General features: G+C 45.9%; 1 protein-coding gene and 1 long non-coding RNA gene across 4 annotated transcripts in view; one reads left to right on the top strand and one right to left on the bottom strand.

Annotated features, from left to right (window-relative positions):
* LOC134890190 (uncharacterized) overlaps positions 1–13,308 on the bottom strand; it is a 594,901-nt gene that overhangs the window by 415,323 nt on the left and 166,270 nt on the right. The gene's annotated exons all lie outside the window — the stretch shown is intronic.
* On the top strand, positions 6,546–12,634 carry LOC134889968 (syncytin-2-like). 2 transcript variants are annotated; one of them, XM_063913417.1, is made up of 2 exons: positions 6,546–6,867; positions 9,681–12,634. In XM_063913417.1, the coding sequence occupies exon 2, from the start codon at positions 10,415–10,417 to the stop codon at positions 11,558–11,560; it is 1,146 nt and encodes a 381-aa protein (XP_063769487.1). In that variant the 5' UTR covers positions 6,546–6,867; positions 9,681–10,414; the 3' UTR covers positions 11,561–12,634. The 2 variants fall into 2 exon arrangements, with proteins under 2 accessions (XP_063769487.1, XP_063769486.1); XM_063913416.1 differs by having other exon boundaries at positions 6,546–7,068.

The raw sequence follows: 13,308 nt of genomic DNA, 5'->3' as shown, positions 1-13,308 counted from the left end.
TTTTACACTGGAGCTTGGAGCTGTACTTGCTGTATATAGTGACGCGCTGACGGACCCCCCCCCCCAACTCTGCCTCTTTACTTCCTACTCTATACCTTCCTCGTCTCCCCTTTCTTCTCTTTTCTCGCCCTCCCTTTATTCTTCTTCTCTCTACTGATACAGCCACGAGAATGTTTTTCTTTTTCTCCGGTTCCTAATTAGTCAAAGGGCCTTGGTCGCCCTCAATGTATACGTCATCACCACTCCCTTTATTATCACCACAAGGTTCCCTTTTTTTTTTTTCTCAACAAGGGAACCCCATTATCACTGCTTTTGGATTATATCTCTGCTATAAAAATATTGTTGTTTCACAGATATACCCTCCCCACCTGTTGTGGGGGGCTAATGTAACCCTGTATAACTTGAAAATTAAATAAACAATTAAAAAAACAAAAAATCTCCCTCTTCGCTGACGACATTCTACTTTCTCTGACCGAACCCCTTATCTCACTCCCAAACTTATTTTCAGTCCTCCATTCTTATAGCCTTATATCAGGGTATAAGATCAACTACTCCAAGTCCGAGGCTATGCTGCTCCATATCCCTCACCGAGAGGCTGAGTCCCTTCGCGCCAACTTTAATTTTAAATGGCAGCCCACAAAGATTAAATATTTGGGGATTTACCTGACCTCTCGCTATGATTCTCTCTTCCGGGAAAACTTTCCACCCCTCCTCACCAACACACTCGCTGACCTGACATCCTGAAACAGTCTTTTCATTTCGTGGCTGGGCAGGATCATAGCGGTTAAAATGACCATAGTCCCCAAATGGCTTTATCTTTTCCAGACCCTCCCAAGTGGCAGTCCCGGCCTCCTTTCTTCACACTATCCAACGAGCCCTTGTGCGATTTATTTGGAACCACAGACCCCCCCGCATCACCGCCAATACCCTGAAAAGGCCAGCCTCCGCGGGAGGTAGGGGCCTTCCTGATATCAAACTTTACTATCTTGCCTCCCACCTATCCCATATTGTCACCTCTTATGCTCCTCCGGGATCTGTATCTTGGCTGGATATTGAGGCAGCCCTCATTAGCCTCTCGGTCCTGAACCCCTTATGGGGTCTGCCCTCCACCTCCCGACCCCCAACCTCCAAACTTCTCCCCACTATTAAATTTAACCTTAAAATTTGGGACTCCCTCTCCCTGAAGATGGGTCTCACCACTACCCCCTCGCCCTTGACCCCTATCTGGCAGAATCCTATGTTTCCTCCTGGATTCTCAACTGCGAGATTCCGTTTATGGATAATGCTGGGCTTCAAATTCCCGACCAACTTTGCCGATCGGGGCCAATGGCTGTCCCTACCTGACCTCCAACAAAAGACCCCTTCGTACCCACTTAATCCCTTCCAATTTTTACAAATCCGACACTTCCTAGGTTCTCTCCCCTCCTCCGCCTTGCTTCGTGTCCTCACCCCCTTTGAAAGTTTATGCATTAATTCTCACCTCTCCAAAGGCTTAATCTCCCAACTCTACTCCCTTTTACTGGATTCTTCCCTTCTCCCCTCCCGGCCCCACGAGCTCACATGGGAACATGATCTTGGGCCCCCACCGGAGAGTGAGGATTGGGAGGACATGAGACTGGGGATTGCTAAATGCTCTATTGCTACTGCTTTTAAGGAAACGGCCTACAAAGTTTACTACTGTTGGTACTACACTCCTGACCGACTTAAACTCTTTCCGTCTTCCTCCCCTAATTGCTGGAGGAACTGCGGGGCCAGAGGCACTATGCTGCACATATGGTGGACCTGCCCGTCCATTGCTTCCTTCTGGAACCTAGTCCACTCCCTCCTCAATTCGCTTTTAGATTCCCCCGTGCTGAAAGATCCTTGGGTCTTTTTGCTATGTTACCCTCCCCCGATGCTCAATAAATTCTCCCAAAAACTGGCCACACATATCCTAATGGCGGCAAAGTCGCTGATAGCTCTTAACTGGAAGAACCCCTACCCACCCTCTCTCCCGTCCCTTAAAACTAAAATTTGGCACATTACCTCAATGGAAAAGATTACATATTTTCTCCACGACCGGGGTCACATCTTTGAGCAGGTCTGGGCCCTTGGCTCGCTGCTGAACGTAGATTGCCCCCCCCCCCCTCTTGCTCCTAGCTTTCTCCGCAAACCCATGGGCATTGCCCACTGCTCCTCCTCCATGCCTCCCTCCTCCTCTTTTCTTCTCTCTCTCTCTCCTCTTCCTTCCCTTTTTCTAATCTTCTCTCGTCTCCCCCTTGACCCCCCTCTCCTTCTTTCTTCTGATCTTACTATTTCCAGGATTACACAGATTATACCGTGGTTCCCCCCCTCCCCCCCTGTCCCCCTTTCCCTTCTCCTCTCCCCCCGAATTTCATACTTGATTGTTACTGTTCTTTCTTTTTTGATTAATCTCGCTGTTTACTTGAAAATTTGTGGTTTTTGCTGGACGTTGGTTTTGATGGCCACCTGTCCCATGTGTCCATGTAATGTTTTCCTATTATGTTTAACCACGTGTAAATAAAGAATTAAAAAAAATAATAATTGGAATTCCTGCACCCCGATGGTGTGCTCATCTCAAAAGGGGGTGTGGACTAATGGAAAGGGGCATGGTCTATGGCCTCTCACAAAAAATGACTGACCATATTTATATACTGACCAACATTTCCATACTGACCATATTAATGACTGACCAACATTGCTTATATGTCCTGCAGGCTGCAGCAATGCTGCTCAAACCTTATCATCTGTCTGTGTCTTATACCCCTTTTCCACTAGCTTTTTTTTAACCCGTGTTTTTGCACGGGGCGCGCATCGACACAGGTTTTTAGTAGGTGGAAACGTCTTAACACAGGTTGAGTGACCTGGGAATCCTACCCGATTAGCTACCTGGGTAGAACACGGTAATGACACAGGTAACTGTGCAGTGGAAACGGTCATTACACGTGTTTTCAGACACGAGTAACGCTCTGAGACGCTGATTGGTGCTTCTGCAGCACAGGAAGATGATGTCATCCATGGGAGACACGCTGGGCACATGCAGGCACTGCAGCAGCATGCAAAAAAAGCGGATGCAAGTCGCTGTACACAGGTATTGCAGCAGCTTGCAAATAGCGCTACGCTGGGCACATGCAGGCATTGAGGCAGTAAAAGAAGTCACGCTGGGGCACATACTGTACATATATATTTTTATTTTTTATTCCAGCAGATTACAAACAAACAGACAGTATACAGCAGCAGCAGAAGCTCCAGCACAGCAATATGGCTGCCCATACCTGGTCAGACACAGAGATCAAAGAGCTGCTTAATATTCGGGGAGAGGAAGAAATAAGAAGGCAGGTGACTGGAACAGTTAAGGATGCTATCGTCTACAAGAACATATCCCTTATGCTGGCAGAAAGGGGCATCCAAAAAACCCAGCAAAAAGTCATTAACAAATTATAGGCACTACGCAGACAATTCACCAAAGTACACGACCATAACCACAAGAAAAGTGGCGCTGGGCGTATGGAATGGCCATATTATGACCTATGCTATAGTGTCTTCGGCAAAACTGCGCTAACAAATCCCATAGCACTATCGTCATCCAGCTCTGCCAGTCGCCAGTCGACAAGGATCTATGTAAAGGCATGGTAATGTTGCAGAGTATAGCTAGTGTGCAGGTGGGAGAAGGCTACAAACATGTATATGCTACTACTGCTAATTTTTAAAAGAATCATGGTAATGTTGCAGAGTATAGCTAGTGTACAGGTGGGAGAAGGCCACAAACACGTATATGCTACCATGCCCGCATGACCTGGTAGACAATCTTGCAGACTGTGCCAATCCCTATTACAAATAAACTGGAAACTATGCGATACTCTCAAGGGGTAGCATACCACCAGAGAGCAATCGCTAATCTCCTGGCTGGCTCAATGGGCTTCCAGAACCTGGTGGTCTGCTTGGTGATTGTGGGGGACAGTAGTTCCAAAACATACTCGAATGTAGCACAAGACATCCTGAAGTTTTCCATCCACTGCTCCTCCTGATATGCTAGAATGGTCTGCATGAATGCTTCTCCATGTCTGCGATCTCTCACCCACATTCTTCGGCTTGGTGTAGAGTTCATTGTTATGAGAGATATAACAGTGGATGATATCAGCACTGTCCTCCTTTTCAAATATTTGCGTCGATAGGTAGCCCTCCCGACAAAGAATTGAGCCCTCCTTCTCCAGCTCAGCAGTAGGTAGCACAAGGGCTGCAGTGATTGCGCTGAGCCAAAAAAAAAGTGGGTCCCAAGGACCCCTCACTTTTAAAAATCGCGGTCCTACCGGTCTTTTTCTGGGTCCCATCCGAATGAAGGTTCGTATTAATCTTAATCTTGTTTGGACACTACAAAAGTGTTGCAAGGTGGGGGGATGGGGTGACAATGCTGCTGGGCTGTGTAGCATGCAGGACACTCTGCCCCAGAGGTGTAACTAGACATTTTGGTGCCCTAAGGCAGAAAGTGAATTGGTGTTCCACCTCCCAGACCGTAAAGCATAGGCGGCGTGCGCCAAAGGCGCGCTGCAAAATTTTAGGGGCGTGGCTTCATGGGGACAGGGCGTGACCACATAATAGTGTCAATTCACATTACACCACACAGTAGTGCCGCTTATACACATTGCACCAGGTAGAACCTCCTATGCACACTGCCCCAGGTAGAGCACGTTATACACTTTGCTCCAGGTACAACACATTATACACATTGCGCCAGGTAGAGGACTTTATACACATTGCGCCAGTTAGAGCACGTTATTATACACATTGCGCCAGTTAGAGCACGTTATTATACACATTGCGCCAGGCAGAGCACGTTATACACACTGCGCCAGGCAGAGCACGTTATACAAGAAAAAAAGAAACGGCTGCGCTGGATTTCAGAAAAGTGTGCAAATGACAATAGAGAGAGCCAGTATGTCAATACTAAAAAATAACCAAATTTATTAAAACATTGTAAAATCATGCATATGCATAAAACAATGAAAACTGCATAAATTGTTGCACAGTTAATTATCTCACAGTGTCAGCACAATGGGCACTTATGTAGTGTAACAGCTATAATGTAAATTGCCCAAGTCCATGTTCCGTGACTGAGATGGAAGCCGTTCGTAGTGCACAGTGATGATGAACAAAGGTGCAATATATAGAGCTCCGGTAATAAATCACGTGTAAGGAGCCAGTAAGTCAATCAGTAATAAATACCTCTCCAGTGGGTTGGTACATTCACCGGGCGTCCCCGGTCAGGTATCCTGCAATACCCACAGACAGCTTGCAGCGGAGAGGAGATTGGTTGCTGTTAGAGATCGACTGGCTTAAGCAGCGTGAATAGCAGCGGCTATTTAGAAGCTGGAAACAGTCCGGAACATTACCGTCTGGAAGTGCTGAACTCTGTACTGCATGTGAGACACCTGAGCAAGGTGTGTAGGGGGCGGGTCCTAAATTTTGCGCCAGTTAGAGCACGTTATTATACACATTGCGCCAGTTAGAGCACGTTATTATACACATTGCGCCAGGCAGAGCACGTTATACACATTGCGCCAGGCAGAGCACGTTATTCACATTGCGCCAGTCAGAGCACGTTATACACATTGCGCCAAGCAGAGCATGAGTGTGGTACTACCCTGCCAGCCCAAGTGGCATTATGCCATTGTGCAGATATGCCAAGGCAGTGCAAATAGAGGGTACTGCATACATGAATTGCAAAATATAGCTGATGGGAACCCACTTCTTGGCAACCAGATTTTAAGTTAGACACCTCTGGCTTTAGTGTAAAAACACACACACATTTACACATGAATACAGCCACATATATACTCCTATACATACAGACATACACATACTTATTACAAGTACACAAACATCAACACACATGTATATATCCAGACAATAACACAAGCTGCCCATCCCTGTTACCGGGTTGCTGGGTGCTGAGAATAGCCGGGAACAGAGCTCTCTCAACTCCGCATCTCCTGCTGCCCGCCCCAGGCCCGGGCTCCATAAACACTGTGCCTGACAAGCTGTCTCCCCCCCGCCGCAAGGTAATCACTGCTCCGTTATAGCCGCCGCCCTCTCTGCTGTGTCGGGCCGGCTGTGAGTGAGGGGAGGCGGCAGCAATGTCTATCAGTGACCCGGGGGGGCTCAAGGCAGCAATTGTAAGGGGGCGGGGAGGCGACACCAACCATGCGGCACCCTCCCTGTCTATCGGTGACTGGGGGGGGGGGAGGGGGGAGGCTCTCGGCAGCGCAGCACCAATTGTAAGGGGACGGGGAGGCGTGCACCAACCATGCTCCACCCGGGCTCACGGCAGCGCAGCATCCATTGGAAGGGGACGGGGAGGCAGCAGGAGGACTCACTGGTCGCGGTGTGCAGCGCTCATCACAACGCATCCTGTGGGACCCGCAGATTTTTGAAAACTGGGTCCCTTACTGCTTATAGCGCGTAAAATACGCGCTATAGCAAGTATTTGCGATCACTAGGGGGTAATTCTGAGTTGATCGAAGCAGGAACTTTGTTAGCAGTTGTTAAGGAAATTTAAGCAATGTATAGAATCTATTCTGACTTTTTAATATCATGTAATACGTAACAGACATTATTATGTAAGATGTTTTGCTGACAAAGAATGTAGGTACGTGACAAGAACTTGCTTTACTTTGCTAAGTCACCCTAGTCTTGCTGATTTGTGTCATGTGCCCACCCAGGACCAGATGGTGTTCGATAAGGAGGAACGGGCCTCAAGGCCTGCTATGATTGGTCCAAGCTTGGGTGGAGTAATTCTTTGTAATATGCAATATTAGGGGCCATCTATGCCATGTTCGAGAGGCAGATGGAGCTCCCTTGTAATTACTTGTAAAGTGCATGCTGACTGTCACTTTATTGTAATCTTGCTCTGCCATTATCAATATAAACTTTAAAATTTGGCTACAACTATTCACGTTGTGTCTTTTTTCCACAACAATTTGGTGCCGAAACCCGGGATCTGAAAACGATTGGAACGGAATCAGGACAGGAACGGAGGACTGGAGACCAGATTGGCGCCATTCAAAAAAGGTGAGAACATTTGTGTCTCTGTCTGCTCTCCCCTCCTCTGCTCCTAAGACCCTCCGTCCCACTATCGTGAGTACAGATCCCAAGAACCTGAATAGTTGTTTTGTGTTGTAATATCTGTTTTGATATGCATGTGTGAGTGTATGTAGATGCTGGCACATTGCCACATCAGCATGACAGAGGCCCTTTATGGCTGAATGATTGTGCTGCCCCAAGCATGCTGGGGGCAGTGGAGTAAAAAGTAAGAGGACCCTAATGTCCTCAGACACGAATGTTTCCTATCTTCTCAGTCTGTCACGTAAACTGTCATTAACATTGTCTGCATAGTGGAAGGACAAATATAAGGATAAGTGTTGGTGAAGAGTAGTTTCTCTGCTGGTCTACCCTTGCTTGTCGATACCAGTCTGTGGGCAACTGATTGTGGCTCTCCCCCGAACAGGAGCGATATAATCTCTGATTACCTCCTGGCCTGCTATCTGACAGCTCTGTGTACACTGGTTTGAGTCTGTTTCTCGCTACACTGAAGGGCGTGTCCTGAAGCTGCAGACTGGCGTCTCTCTGTGTCTCATGAAAAATCATACTTCTTACTTAGATAATCCCTTACTTGCATGGTTTAACCTAGAGGACATTAGAGGGCAAATATTGTTTGGCATCTTCGCCTTGCTGATTTTCATTTGGCTCTGTTGGAAAATTTGGAGGGACCAAAAGCGGGGATTCGCTGTGTGGGACTTCCCCTAACAGCCAATAGCCATAGAATATAGTGCTGTGAAACACTGAGAGAGGGGTGCAAGAGTCCCCTCCACCATAGCAGGGCTATGGGAAACAGTCACAGCAAACGTGGATTTGGCTGATCACCAAATCAGAGTAATGGACGTCCTGAGACTCCTCGTACCCCACAGGAGGAGATGAGTAAGAAATATGGCAAATGGGTCAGCCGGCATTTACCTAAGTGGGGCAGGCTGACTAGGGGGATGGATTGTGGGATCCCAAAAGAGGGAACCTTTGAATTATCCCGCTGGGCAACCCTCTACAAAAAATAAAACAAAATTCACTGAGCCAAATGAATAGGCAGCTTGGAGTAGGTGGATGGTAGAATCTTATAAAAGACAGCAAAAAGCCCAAAGTATTTTTTTTACATCAGAAACAAGAACAGGAAGGGCAAATCAGCAAGGAGGGGAGGTACAGTCAGATGAGAAAGAGGGGGAGGAAGGGTTTTGTGTGGAGTGGAAGGTGAGCTTGTCATCACTCCTAAAATAACCCAAGGTGAGAGAGATGAAAGGGCTGAGGAATATCGCTTGCCTCAAGCCTCAGCCTAACTTGTTAGAGAGCAGTTCATGCCTGGTACAAGTGAGTTTAGCCAGCTGAAGACAGAGAAATATACAGGAGGTACAGAAGAAAATGGTCAAGAGGGTGATGGTAGTTGACACACCTGGTAACCCCCAGAGGGGTAAGTTTAGGGGGAGGAACAATTGGGAGTCCAGAAATGTGAAGTGCTACAATTGTGTGAAACAGGGCCACATTGCAAGAAATTGTCCAGCTCCAAAAAGGGGGGCAGGATAGCGCCTGACAGGGAGGGCTTCCAGTGTTACCAGTCATCTTGATGTTATGAGCCACAGCAGTGGTTCATTCCTGTTTGCATTCGGTTCATGTATTGTATGTTATATTTCTGTTTGCATGTCAGGATTTCTTATGTACTTTAGAGTGCTATACTTTTGGTTACTAATCTGGTAACTACAGTGACATATTTTGTGGGTCTTCCCACTAGCTGCATTCGGTTCATGTATTTTAGGATATATTTCTGTTTGCATGCCAGGATTTCTTATGTACTTATTTAGAGTGCTATACTTTTGTTTACTAGCCTGGTAACTACAGTGTCATATTTTGTGGGTCTTCCCACTAGCCTTAGTTTTGTGTTTTTGTACTGGCGGCAGCGCTGCACATAACTTGTTTGTTTAGTTCTCATGTTATAGTCACCTTAGCTGTAGCTAGTTTTCCCCTCACTCGCAGTCTCAGGTGGTGCCTTGTAACCTTGTAAGACTGGAGGGCATCGGAGTTTGGGCGAACCTAATTCGCCCATTCAAACGCGGCTGCCTTGGGCAGAAGACTAGCACCTCAGGCACCATCCGACCACTGGGAGGAGTAATGGTTATAGGGTTAGAAAAGGTCTTGCTGCGGCCATTCATACTGACCGCAGCTTCACTCATGAGTACTGGAACTCCCCAGTTGTCACACATTCCACAGAGTTCCAGGGTCTCAATTTGTAACATTGTACTCGTTTCCTAACACTCGGAGAGTAGGGGGGTGATGCCGTTGTCCACTTGACCCTCTCTGAAATGCCTTTTTACTCAGTGGAGTATCTGGTGGACAGTGGAGCAGCCCGTGTTCTCAAGAGAGAAAGTATGTCAAATCAGGCAGGTCCCCAAACACTTGGTAAATGGGGGAAGGCAGGTTGCAAATAAATAAATAAATATTGTTTGGAAACATGAGGATGGTCGATTGTGTGCACATCTCCCTTCATATGTTTCCAAAGGGGGAATGATTGCTATGATTGCTATATTTTGGTTTGCACAGTGTTTGAAATACTTTATAACAGAATGGTTATGTTGTCCTTGTAGATAGAGGCGTGGCCTGTTGCCAAGGTAACGGCTGCAGTAACAGCAAAGAAATTGATATCTGAATTTGTGTGCAGGTATGGCCTACATGAAACGGTTGAGAGAGCAAATAGCGTATTAAAAATGTCTAAGATCTGTGAGCAAACAAAACTTACATGGGTACAAGCTTTACTAGTAGATCCTTTTGCAATGAGGTATACCCCAAAGGGATTACATGGACTTTCATCATTTGAGATACTGTTTGGCAGGCTGCCACTCAAATTGCATGGACAGTACGCTTCTCTTACTGACTACGTTGTTCAGCTTCATAAGCCACTGACTAATTTGCATGGCAAAGTGTTTTCTTCTTTACCAGATCCACAAGACACATCTGGAACCCCGATTTGATGGCCCGTACCAGGTGCTATTGACCACAGTGACCTCCGTCAAAGTGGAGAGGAAAGTACGCTTCTCACTGTAAGAAAATTAACTTTCAGGTCAATGATGCAAACTGGTCCTAAAAGCATGGGGCCCCCGGGGAGAAGAGAACTGAATGGACTGTTAAGATACGCTTGTTTTTCTGCCTGCTTGTTTGTGCTTTATATCAGTGTGTGCAGGTGAAAGGAGAACAGCAAAAGAACTCTATATGGCTTCTACATCAGCAGACCGCTAAGGAGCTGAACGCCACTGACTGTTGGATCTGTTCTTATGTTCCTGCTAACCATAAAGGAATCCCTTTGATTGGTATCCCTATCTCGATGAATGATCTTAACCTCACAGATTATAGCTATAATGTTGAAATAGACATAAATCACACTGCTCACAATGCTCTTTCAGACCTAGGAATATATTTAGAAATTGCTGGTATAATCTCTCCGCCCACTATGTGCATAGGGCCTATGTTTATTAACCACGTGGCTGAACTAAAAGGTCACCTAGTCAACTTACCTAAGGTATATGTTGGAGAAACAAATTGTAAAAATGCTGCCTTAGTGTTTAACATGGAATACAATGAAAAGTTATGTGACAAGGTGAACGGTAACTGTAACAATCAATGTTGGTGTGCAAATATGAAAGCTCTTTGTGCCCCTAGGTGTGCCTCTCCTAACCAGACGGATGAGGATGATTGGGATTGTAAGACCCAAGTGCACAATAATATGGTATGGTTTCAGAGCTGGTTGGGAAACCATGGTAAGATAATCCCTAGGGTGCTGAAGCAAGGCCTATACTATATTTGTGGAAATAGGGCATACTCATGGCTTCCTATGGGAGCATGGGGGAACTGCACTATAGGAAGAGTTGTGCCAGCCATAAGACAACGTGAGAACATCTCTTTTACCAATATGATAGAAACAAGCCCTAGAGAGACTAGATACAAGAGAGAATTATTTACTGCAGCAGATAAAGCCTGGATGTGGTTCCCTGCCTGGACAGGCTGGGGAATTGAATTAGCAAATAAGTTAAATAAATATGCAAATATTATGGATGGGATAATTAATGAGACCACAAGTGCCATCCATGCTATCAATGAAGAAAAGGCTCAAATTAGGAAGGTGACCCTACAAAATAGGATGGCTCTCATTTATTTGTTAGCTATGGAGGGAGGAATGTGTGCTGTTATATGGAAGGAATGTTGTACCTGGATTGAGGACTCACATGACCCCATAGAAGAGCACATGAATAAAGTAAAGGAATTACAGAAACAAGCTAGAGACATATCCAAGGAGGGATGGAATCCCTTCTCCTGGATGGGGTCAATTGGTGTATGGTTTAACAATCTATTATCGGATTTAATAAAACCCATAGTGGTAGTGATAGGATTGATTGTATTTCTTTTGATCGCTTGGAAATGCTTAATGTGCTGTATTTCTCATTTCAGGAAAAATGTGGATTCGCTCGCTTAATAGGAAGAATGATAACAGCCACAGGGGTGACCGTCTGACGGCCTAGCCCAACTGCCCATCTCTTCTGAGAGACCCCTCAGTTGTTGTAAGAGTTGGGTGGAAGACATCATCTCTGAAAGAGGGTCCCGCAGGTGTACTTCGACAGTTTGGACACCACCCCAGAGGGAGTTTATCCCGAGAAGTGATTTCGACGAGTCAGTCATTCCGATTCCAGCGAATTCACCGAGTGGTCTCTGTGCCCTAGTGCACCTCCGGCTGCTGTTATTATTCTTACAGCTAGATAGATAGGTGTGTGAATGCTTCAATAAAGGTGTGTGAATGCTTAGCAGAATAGCAACCGCGAGGCAGTACTTAGTCAGTTCTTCCTCTTGCGTACATCCTGTCTCAATTGGTACTTTGTCACATAATAAAACCTGGGGGCATCAGAGTACTGGGTGGACCTAATTTGCCCGGGAAAAGCGGCTGCTAAAGGACAAGACTTTGACCTGCAGGTACCAATTGACTGCGGGGTGTGGCAACAGAGTCAGGGTAGGCCCAGGTGCGTCTGTGGCTATATCATCCCCAGTCACAGTCACACCACCCTCTTAGCATTAGTAGTACTGCCATTGTTACCTTTTAGTTTATGTTTTTATATATGTGTGATAATAAAATTATCAAAAGGGTGAGAATTGTTAAGGAAATTTAAGCAATGTATAGAATCTATTCTGACTTTTTAATATCATGTAATACGTAACAGACATTATTATGTAAGATGTTTTGCTGACAAAGAATGTAGGTACGTGACAAGAACTTGCTTTACTTTGCTAAGTCACCCTAGTCTTGCTGATTTGTGTCATGTGCCCACCCAGGACCAGATGGTGTTCGATAAGGAGGAACGGGCCTCAAGGCCTGCTATGATTGGTCCAAGCTTGGGTGGAGTAATTCTTTGTAATATGCAATATTAGGGGCCATCTATGCCATGTTCGAGAGGCAGATGGAGCTCCCTTGTAATTACTTGTAAAGTGCATGCTGACTGTCACTTTATTGTAATCTTGCTCTGCCATTATCAATATAAACTTTAAAATTTGGCTACAACTATTCACGTTGTGTCTTTTTTCCACAACACAGTTGGGCAAAACCATGTGCACTGCAGGGGAGGCAGATATAACATGTGCAGAGAGAGTTAGATTTGGGTGTGGTGTGTTCAATCTGCAATCTAAATTGCAGTGTAAAAAATAGGATTTTAATACCTACCGGTAAATCCTTTTCTCTCAGTCCGTAGAGGATGCTGGGGATGCTTCAAGAACCATGGGGTATAGACGGGATCCGCAGGAGACATTGGCACTTTAAGACTTTGAATGGGTGTGAACTGGCCCCTCCTCCAGACTCCAGTTTAAGTAACTGTGCCCAGGGAGACGGACATTTCGAGGAAAGAATTTATTGTTAAACCACGGTGAGCATCTTACCAGCTCACACCTCAAGTATGCCGCAGAACATGGCATTCCACAGAACACCAGCCGACGGCATGAAGAATATGCAGCATTACGCTGACATAAAGCGTAACACAACCTGTGTGTAAACACAACCAATAACAGCATAACGCATGCCATGGCATGAATATCGTCAGCAACAGGCTGACTTAAACGCAACACACCATGTGTGTAAACATACCCAATAACTGCAGATATAGTACGCACTGGGACGGGCGCCCAGCATCCTCTACGGACTAAGAGAAAAGGATTTACCGGTGGGTATTAAAATCCTATTTT

The sequence above is a fragment of the Pseudophryne corroboree genome, chromosome 1 (assembly GCF_028390025.1).
Source record: "Pseudophryne corroboree isolate aPseCor3 chromosome 1, aPseCor3.hap2, whole genome shotgun sequence".
NCBI classification, from domain to species: domain Eukaryota; kingdom Metazoa; phylum Chordata; class Amphibia; order Anura; family Myobatrachidae; genus Pseudophryne; species Pseudophryne corroboree.
Note: the sequence above shows the minus strand (reverse complement) of the source record. Positions and strands in the feature narration are given on the sequence as shown.